The 23,212-nt window shown below is 39.7% G+C and overlaps 2 protein-coding genes across 5 annotated transcripts in view; one reads left to right on the plus strand and one right to left on the minus strand.

The window, feature by feature from the left end:
• The window catches only part of TCEANC2 (transcription elongation factor A N-terminal and central domain containing 2), a 20,319-nt gene extending 11,669 nt beyond the window's left edge, over positions 1-8,650 (minus strand). For 2 of the 3 annotated variants that reach the window (XM_032219050.1, XM_032219052.1), the window contains exons 1-3: positions 8,576-8,644; positions 8,043-8,198; positions 6,138-6,279 (exon numbers count right to left, since the gene is read on the minus strand). In XM_032219050.1, the coding sequence (XP_032074941.1) occupies positions 6,138-6,279; positions 8,043-8,147 (247 nt within the window). In that variant the 5' untranslated portion in view covers positions 8,148-8,198; positions 8,576-8,644. Of the gene's footprint in view, positions 1-6,137; positions 6,280-8,042; positions 8,199-8,575 lie in introns of all 3 variants that reach the window. The other variant, XM_032219051.1, reaches the window with a different exon arrangement.
• An 838-nt stretch (positions 8,651-9,488) lies between these two features.
• TMEM59 (transmembrane protein 59) lies at positions 9,489-17,830 on the plus strand. Of its 2 annotated transcripts, none has more exons than XM_032218415.1 (8): positions 9,489-9,738; positions 11,617-11,722; positions 13,619-13,716; positions 13,829-13,981; positions 14,689-14,770; positions 16,186-16,264; positions 16,761-16,869; positions 17,222-17,830. In XM_032218415.1, the coding sequence occupies exons 1-8, from the start codon at positions 9,550-9,552 to the stop codon at positions 17,372-17,374; spliced, it is 969 nt and encodes a 322-aa protein (XP_032074306.1). In that variant the 5' UTR covers positions 9,489-9,549; the 3' UTR covers positions 17,375-17,830. The 2 variants fall into 2 exon arrangements, with proteins under 2 accessions (XP_032074306.1, XP_032074305.1); XM_032218414.1 differs by having other exon boundaries at positions 9,491-9,738; positions 16,183-16,264.
• Positions 17,831-23,212: the final 5,382 nt, after the last annotated feature.

The following is a 23,212-nucleotide window of genomic DNA, read 5'->3' on the forward strand; positions in this document are numbered from 1 at the left end:
TTGTTGTTGCAAAGTCGGCAATTTGGATTGTCAGTGGATTTTTGTATCTTCGCTTTCATGGCATTAGTTTGTAGTGCTTCTTCTTGAGCAGCCAGTATTAAACCTTCCGTTTCTTTCTTGATAGTTCCCATCTTAAGCCATGTCCATGTCAAGCTGTCATCACATTTTACTTCAATGTTTTTCAAGTGCTGTCCATGCAAAGCTTTGGTTTTCCATCGATTTAATCTGTCATCCAAGTGTTTTTCCTTATAGTCTACCTTTGTTTCTGTTGTTTCTATACTGTTCTCCATTTTCACAGCCTGCAGCAATTTTTCTGTACTTTGGTTCACATAATCATTCAAACTTTGTTTTTCTTCTTCTACAGTTTGATGGATTTGCAATAGCCCTCTGCCCTCTATTTTTCTTGGCAGGTATAACCTGTCAATGTCACTTCGTGGATGTAAAGCATGGTACATATTCAAAAGTTGGTGCGTTTTCCAGTCCAGGTTTTCCAGTTCAGCCAAAGTCTAGTTGATGATTCCAGCTGAGTAGCATATCACTGGAACTGCTCATGTATTAATGGCTTTAATTTTTATTATTATTTTCTGTTTCACCCAATTTCTGTCTGTTGCTAAATCTCCAGGTGACAAAGGGTTTCAAATTAACAATAATAACAATAATAACAATAATAACAATAATAACAACAACAACAATAACAACAACAACAACAACAATAACAATAATAACAATAAGGTGGGAACATCAGCCTGAAAAAGTCACCGAAAATCAGATGGTCAAGATCTTGTGGGATTTCCGTATACAAACGGACAAAATACTGGCGCATAATACACCAGACATCACACTGGTTGAGAAAAATAAGGTCACAATCATAGACATCGCAATACCAGGTGATAGCAGGGTCGCCGAGAAGGAACATTAAAAAATCGCAAAATACCAGGACTTAAAAATCGAAATTCAACGACTATGGCACAAACCAGCAGTGGTAATTCCAGTGGTAATTGGCACACTGGGTGCTATTCCAGAAGCACTAGAATTACATTTAAAACAGTTAAAAATTGACAAAATCACCATCAGTCAAATGCAAAAAGCCGCACTGCTTGGATCTGCACCCATATTACGAAAATACGTTATGACGTCCTAGGCCCCTGGGTGGGGCCCAACTAGTAACCAATGCCAAATCCAGCAAAACAACTGGCCGCTGTGATACAATTGTATAATAATAATTGTATAATAATAATAATAATAATAATAATAATAATAACAACAATAATAACAACAACAATAATAATAATGCCCTCCGGGGAGCTTTACCTTGTCGTGGTGTAGGGGCTTGTGCTCTCTAATGATCCTAAGGGACAGGTACAACCATATCAGACAGGTCTTAGGTGAAGGGCCAGACAAAATTTGCTCCACAACCCATTCAAATATGGTGAATACAAAAAAAAATGAAATTTATGCCAGCTGAACCGTCGCCCAGATTAACAAGGGCTCCGTTGGATGCTATGGCTCCTGGGTATCATGCGCAAAATGAGCTCAGGACTCAGCTCCCTCTGCTAGGCAACCAGGGCATGGAGCTGACAAGCTACTGGAAGAAAAAGTGAAAAAACGAAAAATCTGGACTAGGGAAGAAAACATCTCTATTATGAAAGCTTACTAGCAGTCTGTCAGCAAAATGTGGATTTCAAAAACGAATGTATCAGATTTGGAAGATGAATCACACGGACTGTGATATCAGTGAACAAAGGCTAATGGATCAACGACGTGTAATTCTAAGTCACAAATTTTTCACTACAGCAGAATTAATAGGAATCGAAGAGAAAGCAACTAATGGTCTGAGTATACCAACGAAGAAGAGTAACATCAAGAATGATTTGCAGACTCAAAAGCAAACTGAGGAAGAAAGGGAGGAAGAGAATGCTGAAATGGATGAAGATAAAGAACAAGGAAGCACTGAAGAACAAACACCAACAGATATTGCTCAATTAGCTGAGAAAATAAAACATCAAATGGAAGATGCTGAAAGAACACGTTTGCCAAAGCTGAACCAAGTGAACCGAAAAGAATTGAGAAAGGTACTAAAAAAGGTCAATGAGGCTGTGCAAACCATTCAAACCACTACATTAGGTGAAACAAACCAGTTGATGTATGCAGCAGCTTTCATAATCACCAAAGAATTGGGTTTGAAAATACAAAAGAACCAAACAGGCAAGAAGAGGAAGCCTAAATGGAAAATTCGGTTGGAATTGAATATATAAAAATTTCATGGAGACTTGAGCAACTTGAAGAACCTAAGGCAAGGTCAGCTAAAGAACAAGCAGGTCAAAAGCAGCCTGGAAACAAGATACAATCTGGAGAATAAAGAGATTGTGATAGTAATTGAAGAGCTGAAGCAGAGGGTTGTTGCTGTTGCTGAAAAGATTAAAAGATATGAAAACCGAGTAACTCAATTCAAGGAAAACTCACAGTTCAGAGCAAATCAGTACCAGTTTTATAAGAGCTTAGAAAGTGGAGATGGAGTAACAACAAATGAAAAGCCTGATAAAGAGAAAGCTCTGAAATTCTGGAAGAATTTGTGGGAAAATAACAAGAAACACAACAGAAATGCAAAATGGATCAAACAGATTGAGAATTCTATTAAAGTGCAAAAAATGGAAGATGTGAAAATAACAAAAGAAATGGTGCAAAGACAGTCAAGAAAAGTGAAGAACTGGAATGTACCTGGACCAGATGAGTTACATGGATTCTGGTTAAAGGCACTTACAAGTGTGCACAAAAGATTGGCAGCCCAAATGAACCAGTTCTTAAAAACACCTGAAAATGATGAATGGATGACAACTGGAAGGACATTTTTGATCCAAAAAGATAAAGAAAAAGAAAGGATCCTGGAAACTATAGGCCAATCACCTGTTTGCCAACAACATACAAACTCCTTACTGGTATCATTGCAAACCAAATTTATGGATACTTGGAAAGAAATAACTTGCTTCCTGTAGAACAGAAAGGATGCTACAAAAATTCAAGAGGAACAAAGGACCAACTGCTGATTGACAAACTAATCCTAAAGAATACAAAAAGATTAACCAACCTGTTCATGGCTTGGATAGACTATAAGAAAGCATTTGATTCAGTTCCCCATAGCTAGATCAAGAAATTCCTGAAAATCTTTGGCATCAGCAGCAACATACAAAAATTCATGGAAACTTCAATGAACCTCTGGAAAACGAAACTTATAGCTAATGAAGAAGTACTGGGTGAAGTTGAAATTAAATGAGGCATTTTCCCTTTCACCCCTACTTTTTATACTCTCAATGCTACCACTGACAATCATTTTGAAGAAGATGAACTATGGATACGAACTTGCAAAGAAAGGACTGAAAATTTCGCACTTGGTGTACATGGATGATTTGAAGCTGTTTGGTAAAACAAAAGCTGAACTGAATTTATTAATTGAAAGCACAAAAGAATTTAGCCAAGACATTGGTATGCAGTTTGGAATTGACAAATGTGCAACAATGGCAACCAAAGCAGGGAACGTCATAGAAGATGATGGAATAGAACTTGAGAATGAAGAAATGATAGCAATAGCAATAGCAGTTAGACTTATATACCGCTTCATAGGGCTTTCAGCCCTCTCTAAGCGGTTTACAGAGTCAGCATATTGCCCCCAACAACAATCCGGGTCCTCATTTTACCCAACTCGGAAGGATGGAAGGCTGAGTCAACCTTGAGCCGGTGAGATTTGAACCGCCGAACTGCCGAACTAGCAGTCAGCTGAAATAGCCTGCAGTGCTGCATTTAACCACTGCGCCACCTCGGCTCTATAAAGGCAGTAAAACCAGAAGAAGGCTACAAGTACTTGGGGATTTTAGAGGCCTCTGACTTAATGCATAATAAAGTCAAGGAATTAACTTCAGCCAAGTACATTTGATGAATTCGCAAGATATTAAGGTCCAAATGAGTGGAGGAAAAATCATAAAAGCCATAAATACGTGGGCTATACCTGTAATTTGATACTCTGCAGGAATAACTGACTGGACCCAGATGGAGTTGGACAATTTGGACAGAAAAACAAGGAAGCTTATGACAATGAATCATGCTTTGCACTCTAGAAGTGACGTTGACCGATTATATCTACCAAAAGCAGAGAGGGTGGTCGAGGACTCCTACAAGTAAAACAGACTGTGGAAGAAGAAAAACACAGCTTGAATGATTACATCCAGAAACGTGAAGAACCAATGATTAAGGAAGTAAATAAAGGACGCCCTTTAAAGGCAACTAAGTCAAAAGCTGAATATAAGAAAGAAGTAATTGAGACGCGAGCTGAAAATTGGAAAAACAAAGCTATGCATAGCCAATACTTGAAAAGTATTGAAGGCAAAGCTGACCAAAAGCTAACTTGGAACTGGTTAAGATCAGGAGCACTGAAAAAAGAAACAGAAGACTTTATTTTGACAGCTCAAGAACAAGCCTTAGCCACAAACTGCATGAAGGCAAAAATTCAGCCTGTTACCACCAACAGCAAATGTTGCCTCTGTAATGAGAAAGATGAGACAGTCGACCACTTGATCAGTGGGTGCAGCAAAATTTCACAAACTGACTACCTCCAACGCCATAACGCGTTGCTAAGATCATTCACTGGAAATTGTGCCTAAAGTTTGGATTTGGAAAAACCACTGGGAACATCAGGTTCAGAAGGTTTTAGAGAATGAGAAAGTCAAAATCTTGTGGGACTTCAGAATTCAGATTGACAGGCACTTGGCCCCCAACACACCTGACATAACAATAGTTGAAAAGAAAAAAGTATGGTTCATTGACATTGCAATACCTGGAGATGCAGGAATTGAAGATAAACAGCAAAAAAATAATAATAATCACAAAGTACCGGGACTTGCAAATTGAAGTTGAGCAATTGTAATTGGAGCCCTTGGTGCAATATCTAAAGTGCTACCTCGCTATTTGGAAATTTTAAATTTATCAGACTTGAACATTCTGATCCTACAAAAAACCACCCTACTTGGAACAGCTTATATCCTCCGATGTTACCTTAACAGTTCCTAGGTCCTTGGTTAGGACTCGAGCTGTTGAGCTGCCAACAAGCCCCAAAGGCTGTGAATCTCACCAAAGATTAACCACATAATAACAATAAGACAGAAATTGGGTGAAACCAACAAAAAAAAAAATTCAAATGCATCATGTAGTTTTCCTAGAAATTGTCTACTTCGTGACATCTAAAATAAATTGAAAGCTATTTTGGGAATGTAACTCAGGGGGAACAATTAAAATAAACTACATGAGCACAGAAGGGGAAAAACTTTTTAAATTTTTTTTAAAATTTTTAAAATTTTAAAAAAAATTTAAGGCATTTTTCTGAATGCTTGGTGGCTTCCTCTCTCTCCCCCCCTCCCTCCCTCCCTCCCTCCCTCTCTCTCTCTCTCTCTCTCTCTCTCTCTCCCTCCCTCCCTCCCTCTCTCTCTCTGTATTTATAGGTACAGCTTGATTGACAGAGGGAAAATTGTGTCATTTGTATTAATTAAATCAGTATGACTACTCCCCATGTATATTTGTTCCCCTTTGAACATTTCAAACTACATGTTAGGTGCAACTTCTCCAAGGACTCTGAGAGCTGCATCTTAAGTTAGTGGCTCTGATATGTGTACAGATAGTGCTTGATTTATAACAATTCATTTAGTGACCGTTCAAAGTTACAACAACACTGAAAAACGTGACTTATAACTGTCTTTCACACTTACAACCACTGCAGCATCCCCATGGTCAGGTGATCAAAATTCAGATGCCTGGCAACTGACTCATATTTATGATGGCTGCAGTGTCCCCGGGTCATGTGATCCCCTTTTGCAACCTTCAGACAAGCAAAGTCAATGGGGAGGCCAGATTCACTTAACAACTGTGTCACTAACTTAAAACAACTGTCATGATTAACCATTGTGGCAAGAAGGTTTGTAAAAATGGGGCAAAATTCAATTAACAAATGTCACTTAGTAACTTAAATTTTAGATTCAATTATAGTTGTAAGACAAGGACTACCTTTTAGCATTTTATAATTGAACTACCCCAATTTACTCCCAGAAGCCATGATTCCGGCCTCTCCCGATAGAATATAAAAAGCAAATTGTTACCTATTTTCGTTGAAAGCAAAATTTCCTTGGAGGGTATTTTCTTCTTTAACTCCATCAAGGCCTCAATTAGGTTCTCCTTAGGTTGAATTGAAAGCTCCAGTATGGATTTCCATCTTTTTATATCTTCTACAACTACCACTCTCTAGGAAAGAAACACATCATTAGGAGCTAGAATGAGACACACATATTTACTGCAAACTCATTTTCTGTGCTTTGTGTCAGCAAACAGTGCCGTTATTGCCTTCTAAATTATTGATGATGATGGACAGTCAAATTCAGAAAATTGGATAATCCACACAGATGAAAGTACTTGTTTCACTGCAAGTCCCTGATGTAAAGTGAGTGAAATCTAGAAAGCAAAATCAAGTCATTAGGCTGCCATCTTCAATTCATTTATTATTCTGAAGAGAGTGCGTAGAGCAAAGAGTCCAAATAAAAATATGAGAATGCCACATAATGTTGTCAACTACACGATTCTTCACTATTACCGAAACTAAACATGCACTTGCTTCCTTTTGCTCTCTTGCCCCAAACACATATTAACACACCCACCCACCCATCTGGCTATACTGCTATATCTGTTTCGCATCGTTCTTATTCTTCTGATTTATTCCTCTACAAAATAAAGTTTTCCATTGCTTTCTTCCTTATGAAATTATATTATTTTCTCTTCCTAAAGATTTTTCTTTTCTTCTGGTTAATTTTTAAACTCTTCTCACTTCATTTAACTGTTGAAGAATAAACAAGTCACATAAATAATTAAAAGATTTATCTTGAAGCAGCCCTGGATGCGATATGATGAGGAAAACTTACCAAAAAAAGAAAACTGAGCAAAAGACAAAACAAGTAGAATAAATTAGGATGCTTAAAATTTCCTTTTTTTAGTAAGCGTTACTCTTAAAATCAAAGAGAAAAAAAATTAAAAGATCCATTTTTTCCAGATTATTGCTTTGTCTTTTGAGAGAAACTGCTACAATTGGTAAATTGTAAATACAGTATTTATATAATTAAAAATGCTATCTCATTAACGTGAAATTACAACTTTTTCAAAATGTTCATTTATTTTTAAATTAGTTTGAATTAGTTTCATTTTGATCTTATAGCTCAATTTTTCAAATGAATAATTTTATTTTATTGGGTATTTTTGGCTAGTTATTAAAATCAGTTTTAAGGGAGGCAAACAATAAATGTGCTGAGTTGCTATCCAAGGTAAGGATCACAGGAGAAGCTGTCTCATTTGATTTCCTTGCATCCATTCTGAAGAGTATAAGCTACATTTGATGTTATTACTACATTTGATATTATAATAGTTCTCAATATGTTTTTGCAGCTTCACTGAACTTCCATTTTGGCCAAACCTCCTCCAGAATGTTGTTTAATCCATTTAAAGCACAGGTGTCAAACTCGCTGTCACGTTTCCATCACGTAATGTTTCACATCATTTTTCCCATTCATGGAGCTAGGGTAGATGTGGCCTACACGGGAGATATCTAGCCAGTTTAACACCTCTGATTTAAAGTATAAATATTTCTTAAAACTTTAATAAAATTCATTCATTATTCTTTGAACAGTTACTTCAGCTGATAAAAATAAAATAAAACGTTATTTTTGAGATGTTTCATTTGGATCATGTACTGAAATTGCAAGATTCCTGAAAAGTTAACAGTCAAGCTTGTGATATTTTTGTTAATGATATTTCTTTGCATGAAAAAAATGGCTTTTCTTGTAATACCCCCCAGCACCGATTGCCCTATTGGATTTAAATACATATTTTGGGAAACAGTTCTAGCTTTACAATTTAACCCCTCAGAAATATTGTCATGTTGTTTGAAATCAAAGAAAGAAATTTAAATTATTACAATGCAATTACCGGTAGTATATTTGGGAAACTATCTGAAAACTTACCTTTAGAGATTCTATTGTAGCTTGTTTATAAACTTTTTCCCCAGGATCGTTCTTTGTTGATTCTCCTTTAGTTCTGGGTGTTCTTATAACAAATTTATCCATCATCTAATAATCAATAAACAGGAACAAATAATTGTTTATAGCAAGATGGTAGTTCTGTATGAAAGGAGGGAAGGAAGGAAGATGTACTCGCTTGGTCTTCAAAAATGAACTGAGGTTAATAGTGACCTTGCAGTTTAAATAAAAGCACAAGACCTGTAAATAATGTAAAAGTTGAAAAGGCATCTGTGCTCAAAAAATAATATATAATTAATAATATAATATAAACATGAGGCTTAAAATGTGTTGCTGTGAGCATGAACTGGATACCATTAAACCATGTTCAAGCCAGATCGGGAACCAAGCTGAACCTGTTGAATTTCTGTCATTGTTGAGAAGCACAGTTCTTGGCACTTTTCATTTGAGGGTTTTTTTTAAAAATAATACATTAATTTGGTAAAAGATAAAATAATAGAAGATGAGCTGCATCTCACCTGGGAAACAACATTATTTATCCAGGATGTCTGATAATTGCCGGAACTGCATCTCCTTCCGCTTCTCGCACCCCCTCCTGGAACTACATTTCCCAACAACGCTTCACTTTCAACCTACTTTCCGGCCCTTCCAGATTGATCATAGAGATAAAAATAATTAGAGTAACCACATCATTCACAGAGTCATACCTGCCTAGTGGTGTTTTTGTTATTGGAAAAACCTTGCGCCTGAGGGGAGGGAGGGGAAGTCTAAGAGTTTAACATAATTGTGATTGGACAGAGAATTAACTTACAAACGAAGGTGTTTATGCTGTTACATGGTTGTCTGGCGCTACCTGTAAACGTTTCTCTCTGCCATCCAATTGATCAGCGTTTCTCAACCTTGACAACTTTTTTTAAAGATTTCAAATCTCAGAATCTTCCCCCATTCTTTTTATGTTGCCTGGGGATTCTGGGAGTCGTAGTCTTTTTGAGAGTCAAAGTCACTCTTTTTATTCTTAATGAATGTATTTTATTCTCCTTATGTACACTGAGAGCAGAGGCACAAAGACAAATTCCTTGTGTGTCCAATCACAGTTGGCCAATAAAGAATTCTATTCTATTCTATTCTTAAAAGTTGCCAAAACCGATTAACTTTGCAGTAAGGGAAGATGCCCCTGACGATGCATATTGATAAAATAGGTGGAATAAAACTGGGTTGCGAGAAAACTTTTCTCTTTCTTTGTGTGCTTCCTCCCCGCCCCCGTTATTCCTGTTTAAATGTAGAGCTAGAATGAGAGTAGTCTGTTCTGAGGTCAACTTTTTTTTCGGGAGAAAAAAAATTGTGATAGAGAAACCCGGAAGTCAACATAACGGTGTTAGACATTAGTAGCTCTCTGAAGCTTTTGCGTGCAGTCGGAAGCGAGAAGCTCTAGGTGGGAGTAACAAAAACAAACAGTCGAGGGAAGCTGGGGGGAGGGGCGGTTGGCAACAAGATGGCGGCGGCGCGACGGAGCCGTTTAGGGTCTCTCCTGCTGCTGGTGGTTCTCGGCTCTGAGGCGGCTTGGGCTGACCTGGAGCCCGCTCCGAATACCCTTTCGGAGGCTTTTGAGCCGGCCTTGGGAAACACACTTCTGTGTCAACGGACGTGCCAGAGCACTTACCCGCTGCACACCTACCCCAAGGTGAGAAATGGGGAAAACGGCGGGGCGGCTTCGCCTCTAAATCAGCCGCTGGGCAAATGGTTTGCGGGGGTCCTCCTCCTTCTCCTCTCGGGGGCCTGGTTAATCGGGGGGAGGGTGCCGGGAGGAGGAATCGAGAGGGGAAGTCCCACTGTTTCCCCGTGTATGTGTTTGTGTATGCGTGCGTACACCTACACACCTACATGCGCGACATTAAAAATTACGGGGCGGCGGGAGGGATTTAGAAATGGGAAAGGACGCCATTCAGACAATATGTGGAACTGCTTGCCTCCAGAAGTTGTGAATGCCCCAACACTGGAAGTCTTTAAGAAGATGTTGGATAGCCATCTGTCTGAAACGGTATAGGGTTTCCTGCCTAGGCAGGGGGTTGAACTAGAAGACCTCCAAGGTCCCTTCCAACTCTGCTATTGTATTACAATATGCTGTAATATTGTTAATGAAAGCAGGTTGGGTTATTCAAGTAGTCCTTTACAACAGTTCGTTTATTGACCATTCAAAGTCAGCAGCACTGGAAAAAAGTGACTTAATGACCATTTTTTCACACTTACGGCCATTGCAGCATCCTGCAAAAGGTTCAAAATTCAAATGCTGGGCAACTGGGTTCACATTCATTTACGATGGTAGCGGTGTGCCGGGGGGGGGGGTCATGTGATCTGCTTTTGGCGTCTTCCTGACAAAGTCGTTGGGGAATCCAGATTCACTTTAACGAATGTGTTACTAACTTAACGAATGCGGTAATTCACTTAACAACTGCAGCAAGGAAGGTCATACGAAGGGGCAAACTCGCTTAACAAATGTTTCACTTAACAGTATAATATCCGCTATTAAGTGAGATGTTTGTTAAGTGAGTTTTGTCCCATTTTACGACCTTGCCACGGTTAAGTGAATCACTGCAGGGGATCAGTTAGTAACATGGTTGTTAAGTGAAACTGGTCCCCCCCCCATTGGTTTTGCTTGTCAAAAGGTTGCAAAAGTGGAATCACATGACCTTGGGAGACAGCTACAGTCATAACTATGAACCAGTTGCCAAGTATCTGAATTTTGATCACATGATCACGGGGCTGCTACAAAGGGCGTAAGGGTGAAAAGTGCTGCTTTTCAGTGCTGCTGTAACTGAATGGTCACTAAATGAACTGTTATAAATTGAGGACTACCTGTAGAGCTTTCTAATCCCAGCTCAGGTAATTGTCAGCTCAGGTGAGATGTAGGAGCTGCTATACATCTGGAGTGTGCCATATTCTGAAAGATTGGGTTATACGTGAAATCCATTTTTCTCCTTTAATTTTTTGGAACGGAACAGACAACATTAAACTGAACTTCTTCTTGTAAGAAAGGAAAAGGAAGGAGTAAATTTCTACCTCTGTATTGTGCCTTTCTTGGCCAATAGATGGGGCCCAACTAATCTACACAGAATGAAATTCCAGTTTCTAGTTTATATTAATTCATTAAGCTATGAATAAGGTTTTCTGCTTCCTCCCTAATCTATGATGGTAAGGATCATATTGAGTGATATTAGCATATTCATGGCATATTTATTTCTAGCAGTTTTATTTGTATGTTAAATAATGATGGGAATAAAATTGGAACACAGTTGTCACCTTTTTAATATCTTAATATTTATACATTTTGTATGTAAAAATTTTATTATAAACCACTGTATTAAACCATGGCATTCATCAATTGTTATATCTAACTTATCAAAAGTTGGCCTTTCTGTTGAAAATGACATAGTGAAACAATACATTGAAATACAATAGAAGCTTGTCCAGGATGTACTTTATATTTTGTTATGTACCGTACTCAGAACTTTTACAATAAGGTTATCAAAATAATTATGGTGACTTTCTTGACATTTATCAGGAAGAAGAGCTCTATGCATGTCAAAGAGGTTGCAGATTATTTTCAATTTGTCAGTTTGTGGATGATGGAATTGATTTGAATCGGACCAAAATGGAATGTGATTCTGGTAATATAAAGTAGTGGCTTTTTCAAATTATAATAATCCCCCACCCCACCTCACTGTTTAGAGGAGTGTAGAAACATTTTGGTAACCTAGTAAATTGCAAGTAGAATGTCATAATGACATAGGGTGTTGCCTAATCACAAAGGTCACATAAAGCCTTCATGCAAATGAAATATAAGACAGAATGTGAATTTGAGGCCCAAGGACCAAAGAAAAGATTAACTCCTAAATCACCGCAAATTATTATTTCACAAAAGAAAAAGTGATAGGAATTAGAATATCCACCTCAATTTCAAATATTAAGGATTAGAAATTGTGAGGATTTTGAGATACACTCCTGGGATTGATTAAATATTGGTAATATTTGGCTTTATTAGTAATCCTGCACATTTGGAATATTGAAGTTATGGTGGAATAATGAGTAATTCTTAAAATATTAAATATTAGTAATTTAGTAGGATAACAAATACATGGTGCAAAGAAATGTTATCTATGTTTAAATGAATTAATGGGAAAAATGATAAGGAATTATAAAGAGAGAATAGTATTGTTGAAGTTGGAAGATTAGGATTACACATACTTATTTGTATTATTATCGTTAGTGTTTTAAACAGATTTGACCCAGTCAATACACTGTCCACAAAAAATGTATGGTGTGAAAGGAAAACTGCAAATAAAACATGTTTTAAAAAATAAGAATATCCACTGCAGTTAATATACTGTAGTTATCCCATTTTCAAACAAACAGACAATACATACTCTAGGCAAAACAGCTCCTATAATAACTGATGCACAGCTCTATCTACCAAGCCCTTCCCAGTTTACCAATTAGTGGTTAGAGACACTAACAGCCTTCTGTTTCAAAACTCCCTTTACCCCATTCTACTTTCTGAAAAATTTCAAGATTTACACATACTCTAGAAAAAAGGAATATAATGCTAAAGCCATTTATTTTTATTTATTACTCTTATAGAGATAAAAGTTATTTCAAAGGCTTATTGCCTTTTCATGAAAAACAAATCTAATGGTTGATTTGGCTTGACAGTGATGTCTAACCTTTTCAGCACTGAATGCCAAAAGCACACACGCACACCCATAATGCAATGTGAGTACACCCACGCCCTCCCCCCGTGTACACCACGCCCTCCATGCGTGCGTGGCAGAGACTCGAAAACCAGTTGGCCAGTGGGAGGTGTATGCCCATGCATGGTGGAGCTTAGCTGGGACAACGGCTTGCGTGCCCACAGAGAAGGCTCTGCATGCCACCTGTGTCACACATACCATAGGTTCACCATCATGGGCTTATGACATAAGCCCAGTGAAGTTTTGCTTGCTTTCTGTTTTGATAACACTGTTCTGAAATCTTGTGCATTACAATATGGCACTTTATTCAACGGTAAATCCTACTGACTCGACTAGTATTCCCCTCTAAGTCAGTATGCATAGGAATAGACGCTTAATAAATGTGTTTGATACACATTTATGGGAAGACTATTTTCCCTTGTAATTTATTTACATGGTTTTTCTGATTACATGCTTGCCTGTTTCCTCCTATAATCGTGATGTATAGTAAGTTACATCTCAAGAGATTCTAAAAAATAAAAGGATCTGCCTTCTACAAACTAAGGATCTCCAGAAAGCTATACCAAATTATTTCTTCTTCTCTCTTTTTAATATTCTGTCATTTAGTTATCTTGGATTTTGTTTACAGATTTTGAATGTTAAATTAGTTTGATCTCAATTTGCATTTTTAAAAATATTGGCATGTTCTATTAGTATGGGTTTCAAGAAGAAGAGTACAAAATAATAGTATTAAATAGTGATTTTACGTTCATCTGTGCTTCATCACTGCTATGGAATGTGCAGTCCTTAAAACAGAGAATTGATGTTATTTTGCAGCATGTACAGAGGCATATACCTCCCAGTCTGATGAGCAATATGCTTGTCATCTTGGATGCCAGAATCAGTTACCATATGCTGAACTGAGACGCGAACAAGTAAGTAATCTTAACTGTTAAAGCAGAAGCAATTGAAGTTCACTGCTTGTACTCCTATTCTGCAGCTGATTTACATGCATTTTTTTAAAAAAAATCAATTTTTTATTTGTAGCTCATGTCCTTAATGCCAAAAATTCATCGACTCTTCCCACTTACCCTTGTAAGATCCTTTTGGAGTGATATGATGGAAACTGCCCACAGCTTCATTACCTCTACCTGGACTTTCTATCTTCAAGCTGATGATGGCAAAATACTGATATTTCAGGTAATTGCTAACTTGTGTGACTAGAATGTAATCAGGTTTGTACAAAGGTGCTTCTAATTCAGTTGTAAATTAAACACTTGCCTGTTTTTATAGGGTTTTAGTCTTAAGTTAATTAGGTTTGTACTTTAAAATGCTTACAAACTAATGTATCTTGAGGAAGATAAGTAGCCCAGAAACACAAAAAATAAATATTTGTTTGTGTGTTTCTTTAAATAAATACAAGTAGATCTCAACTTCAGACTACAATTGACCCCCAAATTTCTGTTATTAAGGGAGACTTTGTTAACTGAGCTTTGCCCCATTTTACAACCTTTCTTGCCTTGGTTGTTATGTGAATCAATTGCAGTTATTAGGTTAGACATATGTAAAGTTTTCCCATTGACTTTGCTTGTCAGAAGGTCGAAAAAGGGATCACGTGACCCCAGGACACTGCAACTATCATAAATATGAGTCAGTTGCCAAGCATTTGAAGTTTAATCATGTGGCCAGGGGGATGCTATAACAATCATACATATGAAAAAGTCATGTCACTTTTTTCAGTTCTGTTGGAACTTTGAACAATCAATAAATGAACTGTTGTAAGTGGAGGACTACCTGTAAATAAATAAAAAGTGTGACTGCCTAAACTAACATTATTAACTCCTGTGTATGATGATTTTAGCTTTGTACACATCTTTTACACTAATTTGAAGATTTTATTATTTCAGTCCAAACCAGATGTTCAGTATGTACAAAGTTCTGATCAGGAAAACCAAGATTTGAAAGAATCATCTCTAGCCAAGACATCTTGTAAGTTACCCAAAAAAAGTTGGGGACTATAACAGAAGTAATTGAGGATTATAAAAATATGTTTCTATGCATTTATTAAAATTGAATATTTTTAAAAATTAACAATTAAGATTTCTTATCACCTTTTAATTTGTTTTCTGTACTGATGATAAGAAAATATAGAATTGAACATCAGATAAATTCAGTATAATAACTAGAAACTCCATTATTTATACAAAAGTGAAAACTCACTATATCTGTGGCATGAATGAGTTCTTCCCTGCCAGAATTCTGCTGGTAATATACAGAGGCATTCATGCAAGTCTGTACTTCCTCAAGAATAATTCTTTAATTATAGACATATTGGTTAAGCATGTAGATGCCTTCCTAAATGTCAGGAGTAAGACTTCAGAACAATTTTTCGTTTATATTACCGCAGCTGAGGCAAATTTTTAAATGAACAATAGTTGCCTTGGTGGCTGAACTCCAGCAAAACATGGCATGCTTATAAAAATGTAGATATGCACGTCTTTTTAGATGCTGTTTTCTTCCAGGATTTTCTTCTAGCGAAAGACAAACCAACTTTTTAGTTTTATCCTATTCAAGAAAAAGCTTATAATGTTTAGCACTGTAATTTTTCTGGAAGAAATAAAGCTGGAAGATTAGTAACAGTAATATTTACAACTTGAAAAACATGCATAGTCAAGACAACTAAGTGTGCATATACACTTGTCATATTTTTCATTTTTTAAAAAGCACAAAGATGCAAAATGTATGGGGGCAAAGCTACAATTTTAAAAAAACCAAAAGCACAATTTTATAACTTAGGGGCTGGATCCTGTTTTGAAATAGGCCATTCCATTTTTTCTTACCTGAAGTGAACTTCATTGATTCTAATTATGTGAGATACAATGGTAATTCTCATTTTCCTGTAACAATCCATTTATTTCAAGTGCTTCTGCTTTCCAATATCGTAGTATGTATGGGTGTGTCACTGTGTAAGCCATGTCAATCAGACTAATGTTCCACAACTTATTTGCTTATGCAGCCTGTAACTATTTTGCTGGTTTTGAAAATTGATAAGATCATATCTAAAATATCTACAATACATTATAAAAATTACCATATGAATCACTGAGAAAAAAATAGTCATAGCAAATAATACTTTTAACTAATTATATTCAGTCGTGCCAATATATTGATGGATTTGTTCAATCTGCAAATGCAAATCTGCAAATATATCTATGAAAATATTTCAAATAGGGTAATCATACAAGTTTTCTTTGATATTAGATACCCTCTGCTTTTTGTTAAACTTTGCTTAACTTATTCCAGAATAATTTAACACATAGACTGAAAGGTACGAACGTTTGCTAGATATCTATGATTTCATGATTAAAAGCTCAACAAAGTTTTACTATTATTTTTTTCAGTAGACTTACAGTTGGGAGGTCCACATGCACATAAAGGATCTTTTGATGATGAAACTGAGAGTTTCTTCAAATGCATTTCACTGTATGTATTTTTGGTATATGGAGTAATAGAATAGCAGTATCTTTAGTTGCTTACATTGAAGTTGACTAATTAACACAGTTGTGTTTTGACTTCAATTTGAAAACTGTTTGCCTGAAATGGTATAGGGATTGCTGCTTGAGCAGGTCGTTAAATCTAGAAGACCTCCAAGATTGCTTCCTATTCTTTTATTTGGAGTTGGGTGGGTTGAAAAATAGATATGTCAAACCTCTTCTACTTCCCTTTTTCTAAATGAACATTATGCCAATTAGTATTTGACTTTTATGTTGGCTGTCTGTAATCATTCATTACCTAAAACGGAGGCTATTTGAAAATCCTAAATTCTCAAATATAGTAATATTCTTCTGAAACTACATTCAAGTTGTTGGGTTTAATTGTGTAGGAGCAAATTGGTTTTCAGATGGGGAATTAATATATGGAAAATATTTTCAATAAACCTCCATTTGTTTTAGGAATATTCCGTTTTCTTGCCTTCTAGAAATTCTGGTTGGATATTAACAACCACTCTTCTCCTGTCTATACTTGTGTTGCTGTGGATTTGTTGCGCAACTGTTACTACTGCTGTTGGACAGTATGTTTCATCTGAGGTAAATTATCACTTTATGTTATGCTATGGCTTTTATTCAGGTTCTTTTGGATGGAACTATGTGATCAAATAAACCTCTTGTTCGAGTTTGTAAATAACCCAAAATTGTTCATAAGTAAAATAAGCATGCAATTTTAATAACTATTTATCTGTAAGAAATATTAGGAAAGGGGCTTCATCAAGTTCCCCTTGGAATCCACTGGTGAAAACACTGTGATCTCTCGGAGGCTTTTATGGCCATCTCAGGGTCCTCCACATATCCTAGTATACATGTATCTCCAAGGATAATAGTTCTGCTGTGAAAGCTGCAATTAAATGGCCCATTTTAATCCCGCTTTGTTTTCTTTTTCTAGAAGCTGAGTATTTATGGAGACTTGGAATATATGAATGAACAAAAATTGAATCAATATCCAACTTCTGCTCTCGTGATAGTAAAATGTAAAGCTGATGAACAAGAAGTGGGACCTCTGCCTACAAAAGTTAACTTAACTCAATCAGCAATATAAAATGAAAAAAAAAAAAGCCGGATTTATTAATCTAATTCTTTGACTTCTGTTAATTCTGGTAGCTTTTTAAAATTGAAAAGGCTTTGGAGTAAGTTAGCTAATATTTAGATGCAAACAAAATTTCAGAATCAAAGAAGGAATGGATATCCATCTCTTTCAGCAGTCAAGCAAATCACATGGGTACAAGGAGTTTGTAGTGTATTTACACTTGTCTATGTTTTCTTGGATTACTAAAAGTCCTAAGTATTTGTCTATGCATTGACATTTGTATATTATGAACATATGTCAGAAAATATATTTGGAATCTGTTTCAAAAAGTAATAACTTTTTGGTAGTCAAAGGCACTTTAAGTTATCTTAGCTGTGGATAAATTAAATGATTGTAGCAGAGCTTGCAAACTCTTTACCATTTCAAACATCTTTTCCACAACTAAAAATAAAATTTTGTTTAACCTTATGCCTGTTTCCTCTGATTAAATAATTGTGGGTAAAAAAATAAACTTTAATAAAATCCCTCTACATATTAGAGTGTTACTTTTGCATTGCATTCCATAACAAGCCTTATAAAATTAGACAGCATTCTCTTATGAAAGTTCTTCAATTTGTCATTTTAGATTCATGGTGCCACTTTTCAAAAACTTTACTAAGAAAAACATGACTGGAAATCTTGTTTGACTTCATCTATGCAATATTTACCATAAACTTAATGGACTTATAAGTAGAAAACCTAATTTTCCTATAGCTCTCTCAAAAGATCTTCCCTATCCATATTTTTATGTTCTAGAAATGCAATTGAAAATAAATTTGATATATTAATGCGTACTACAGTGGAAATTTGTTTAGTGTTAAAAAGAAGGCTCTAAAATCTTTGTTCCATGTTAATAGAATATTTTGGGAAAACACCCCTGAACAACTACAAAAGGCTGAATATTGTCTCTCGACTGTTTTTAAAAAACAAATATAACTCTTCTGAGCATTAGCTCTTAGGATACATGATTAACTTCTACTGTATCAATTATTTTTATTTTTATTTGCAGGCTTTAAGTTCTATTTCAACTGGAATTGCTTTATGTTATTTCTTTTTGAATTCCAACTCTTTATGATGTTTCTGTCTCTGGTACAGATCTAATGCTAAACAGGTTACATTAAACATATTTATTTATTTATTATTTATTAAATACATTTATATGCCGCCCAATCCCAAAGGACTCCGGCGGCTTACAAAAAGTATAAAAAAACACATAACGATAAAGAACAATTTAAAAACAACAAACACCCCTCATACATTCATTCTAGTCGGGGCTGGACCTCGACAGTGAGGTCAACAGCCCCAGGCCTGCCGGAACAGCCAAGTTTTTAAGGCTTTCCTGAAGGCCATGAGAGTGGGTATGGTCCAGATTTCCGGGGGGAGCTGGTTCCAGAAAGTCGGAGCAGCCACAGAGAAGGTTCTCCGAGGGCCCGCCAGCTGACACTGTTTGGCTGACGGCATCTGAAGTACGCCCAATCTGTGGGATCTTACTGGCCGCTGGGAGGTATGTATCAGCAGGCAGTCTCGAAGGTATCCTGGCCCTAAGCCATGTAGGGCTTTAAAGGTAATAACCAACACCTTGAATTGAGTCCAGAGACCAATTGGTAGCCAGTGCAGCTCGCGGAGGACAGGTGTAACGTGGGTGTACCTCAGCAAACCCAATATCGCCCACGCGGCTGCATTCTGAACTAACTGCAGCCTCCAAACGCTTTTCAAGGGTAGCCCCATGTAGAGCACGTTACAATAATCCAGCCTCGAGGAGACAAGGGCATGAATGACCGTTAGAAGCACCTCCCGGTCCAGATAGGGTCGCAATTGGTGCACCAGACGAACTTGGGCAAGGCCCTCCTGGTCACAGCCGACAGATGATGTTCCAATTTCAGCTGCGAATCCAGGAGGACTCCCAAATTGCGAGCCCTCTTTGAGGGGCGTAAATTTTCACCCCCCAGGGTTAAGGATGGACTATCCAAGCAGTCCTTCGGGGGCAACATCCAAAGCCACTCAGTCTTATCGGGATTGAGCACAAGTTTGTTCACCTCCATCCAGATCCTAACAGCCTCCAGGCATCGGCACATCACGTCCACCGCTTCACTGAGCTGGCAAGGGGCAGAAAGATATAATTGAGTATCATCGGCATATTGATGGTACTTTACCCCATGCTGTCGCATGATCTCACCCAGCGGTTTCATGTAGATGTTAAATAGGAGGGGGGACAAGACCGAACCCTGCCGCACACCACATTCGAGGGGCCTAGGGGTCGACCTCTGCCCCCCGACCAACACCGTGACCTGTCAGAGAGGTAAGAGGAGAACCACCATAAAACGGTGCCTCTTACTCCCACCTCCCCTAGGCGTCGCAGAAGGATACCATGGTCGATGGTATCGAAAGCCGCTGAGAGGTCAAGAAGCACCAGGATAGAGGAGTATCCTCTATCCCTGGCCCGCCAGAGATCATCGGTCAGGGCGACCAAAGAGGTTTCCGTGCTGTACCCAGGCCTGAAACCCGATTGAAAGGAGTCTAGATAATCCGTTTCATTCAAGGTCCGTTGAAGCGCCACCACTTTCTCAACAACCTTCCCTAAAAAAGGAAGGTTGGAGATGGGCCGATAGTTTTTCAAAATAGCTGGGTTTAGGGAAGGCTTCTTGAGGAGGGGTCTTACCACTGCATCCTTTAATGGTTGCGGGAAAAACCCCTCCTGCAAAGATCCGTTGGTAATCGTCTGGAGCCAGCCTCGTGTCACCTCTCTGCTGGTCGAAACCAGCCAGGAGGGGCACGGGTCCAGTAAACAGGTGGAGGCACTCATCGCTCCCATGGCCTTGTCCACTTCCTCAGGGGTGACAAGTTCAAACTCATCCCAAAAAATCTGATTAAGACTAACCCTCGGCATCTCGGCTGGTACTGCCCAAGCGGAGTCCAGGTCTGTCCGAATCTGAGTGATTTTATCTAACAGAAATTGGACAAACTCCTCAGCTCTTCCCTGCAAGGGTTCCCCCACCTCCTCACCTTTCAGGAGGGAGCGGGTCACCCTAAACAGGGCGGCTGGGCAAGATTCCACGGATGCAATAAGAGCGGAAAAATGTGTACATTTTGCCGCCCGTATCGCCACTAGATAAGTCCTAATAAAGGCTCTTAATAGTGATCTATCAGACTCAGAGTTACTAGCCCTCCAACGTCGCTCTAGGCATCTCTTTTGGCGCTTCATCTCCCGGAGTTCCTCGGTAAACCAAGGTGCCCTCCTGGATCCACTGCCGTGGAGAGGCCTCAAAGGCGCAATCCGATCCAATGCTCCAGCCGCCGCAATATTCCAAGCAGTGACCAAAGACTCGGCCGGATTGCAGACAAGGGAGTCAGGTATCTCTCCAAGCTCCCTCTGAAATCCCTCCGGGTCCATCAGGTGCCTGGGGCGGAACCACTTAATTGGCTCCACCTCCCTGCAATGGGGGAGTAGTGTCCTGAAGTCAAGCCTCAGCAAGGAGTGATCTGACATGACAAGGGCAAGGTCTCTATTCCCCTTAAATCAAGATCACGTCTCTACTGCCCGAGAGAAATACAAGGTCAAGCGTGTGTCCTGCCCTGTGAGTCGGAGTCTGAACTACCTGGGTCAAGTCCATGGTTGTCATGGAAGCCATGAACTCCTGTGCCCCATCTGAGTATTCACCAAGAGACGGCAGATTATAGCAATAGCAATAGCAGTAGACTTATATACCGCTTCATAGGGCTTTCAGCCCTCTCTAAGCGGTTTACAGAGAGTCAGCATATTGCCCCCAACAATCTGGGTCCTCATTTTACCCACCTCGGAAGGATGGAAGGCTGAGTCAACCCTGAGCCGGTGGGATTTGAACCGCTGAACTGCTGATCTAGCAGTAGCTTGCAGTGCTGCATTTAACCACTGCGCCACCTTGGCTCACCTTGGCTCTTGGGACTTGATTAAAGTCCCCCAATACTATTAGTCTGGGGAACTCCACTGCCAACCCGTCTACTGCCTCTAGCAGCACAGGCAGGGCTGTCGTGACGCAGCTGGGAGGCAGGTACGTCAACAGCAAGCCCAATTGAATCCTTAGGTCCAACTTCAAGAGGAGAGACTCACACCCCACAATCTCTGGGGCAGGGATCCTGCGAGGAACTAATGACCTTCGGACGATAACTGCTACTCCCCCACCCCTTTCTCTGGTGTTGTGGTTGGTGGAGCACCTGAAACCCATCTGGGCACATTTCTGAGAGGGGAAACCCCCCCCCTCTTGGTCCAGCCAGGTTTCGGTTATACATGCCAGGTCTGCAACCGACCTGGCATTTAGCAACAACAACCTGAGACCAGGGCCCTGTACTCCTCTGCCACCAGATCCTTGAGTTGAGCCTGAGGGGCCAGAACAAGCAATCGCTGTAATATAGTGAGTCCTTCTTCCCCGGTAATGGCTAGCCCTACAGCTCCCATCATATCTGCCCCTCCCAGTCATGACCGAAATGCTCCGACATCCCCCTATCCCCGTAGACCCCTCCCCCTCTCCCATGGCCCCCATTCTTCCCGGCAGGTCATGTATTCCATTCACACGAGGACCGGAGGTGAATCTGGGCCCCCATCCACTTCTGCTTCTGCACTCAGTGGAGGGGACTCCGGGTCGCATCCCCGGTCCTACCATACTCACCAATCAAACACTCTCCTCAGACACGCCCCACACTAATTACTAAAATACAATAGAATGAATTAAAAGTGGGAACATTTTCTCTCACATTCATACACTCATACACCCAGCAAACCGGCTAAAATGCCGTTCCTAACTAGATAGGCAATTAAGATAATTTAAGAATGGTAAAAATTAAATGTCCCGGAAGGGAAAGAGGGGGGGAGGAGCACTCAGACAGAGGCGCTTGTGAGCGGTGGCCGGGTCCAGGTGCAGCGTGGCAGGCACTGGCTGGATGACCTGGAAGAGGGCTTTCCAGATGGTGTATTGCAGAGGCCCCATGTATTTCAATGTGGGGAAATCCTCATAGGCGAGACTCGTTTCGTGGATCTTTCCCTTCAGCCTCTCTAAGAGAGAGGCGATGCCCGCCAGGAAGTTGTGCCTGTCGATTACCGCCAGTCTTTTCTGCAGGCACTGGTTACGTTCCTGCACTCTACGCAGCTGCAGGCTGTAGCGCTGGATCTTCTGCTCGATGTCAGTCAGCGCCTGGGCCGAATTGGCCTCCAGCTCCTCCAGCATGGCCTTCTGGCATTCACGGAGCAGCCAATGCAGCCACTCAGAGGCCTCGCCGATGTGCCCACGCTCGCTGTCCCAGAGGGTCTGCAGCTACTCCTTCAGCTCTTCACAAGGATGTAACTCACCACGCCAGGGCTATAGTTCGTCTTCTTCCACAGCGTGCCAGTGTAGGCCGGTTCCTCCGGCGTGCCCAGAGGCCTCCCCGAAGGCCTGTTCCCCAAAGCCGGCCCGCCGCTTCCCTCGGCGGGGCCCAGCAGCAGCATGCAGTTGAAGCCAAAAGTGCTGGCCTTGTTGTCCCGTTTCCTCTTATTGGTGGCCGCTGCCGCCGCCGAAGCAGCAGGCGAAGTCACACAGGGAGCTGAGGCCGCGGCGGCCGAAGAAGGCCCCGCCCAGCGTTGCCCAAAGAAGCCGAGGCAGAGGAAAGCCCTGCACGAAAGTCGGTGCACGCTGCCAAACCGGCGATGTCCTCGTACAGATCCCTTCTCCTTCCAGCTGTCGCCTTCCACTGCAAACAAAGTCCATCCCATCCATGGCAAGACAGGAGGAAGGAAGTGGCGAGGGAGCGAGGGAGCGAGCTAGAGCTTCCTGGTCGCCACCCTGAAACTCTCCAACTCTC

The sequence above is a fragment of the Thamnophis elegans genome, chromosome 5 (assembly GCF_009769535.1).
Source record: "Thamnophis elegans isolate rThaEle1 chromosome 5, rThaEle1.pri, whole genome shotgun sequence".
Classification (NCBI taxonomy): domain Eukaryota; kingdom Metazoa; phylum Chordata; class Lepidosauria; order Squamata; family Colubridae; genus Thamnophis; species Thamnophis elegans.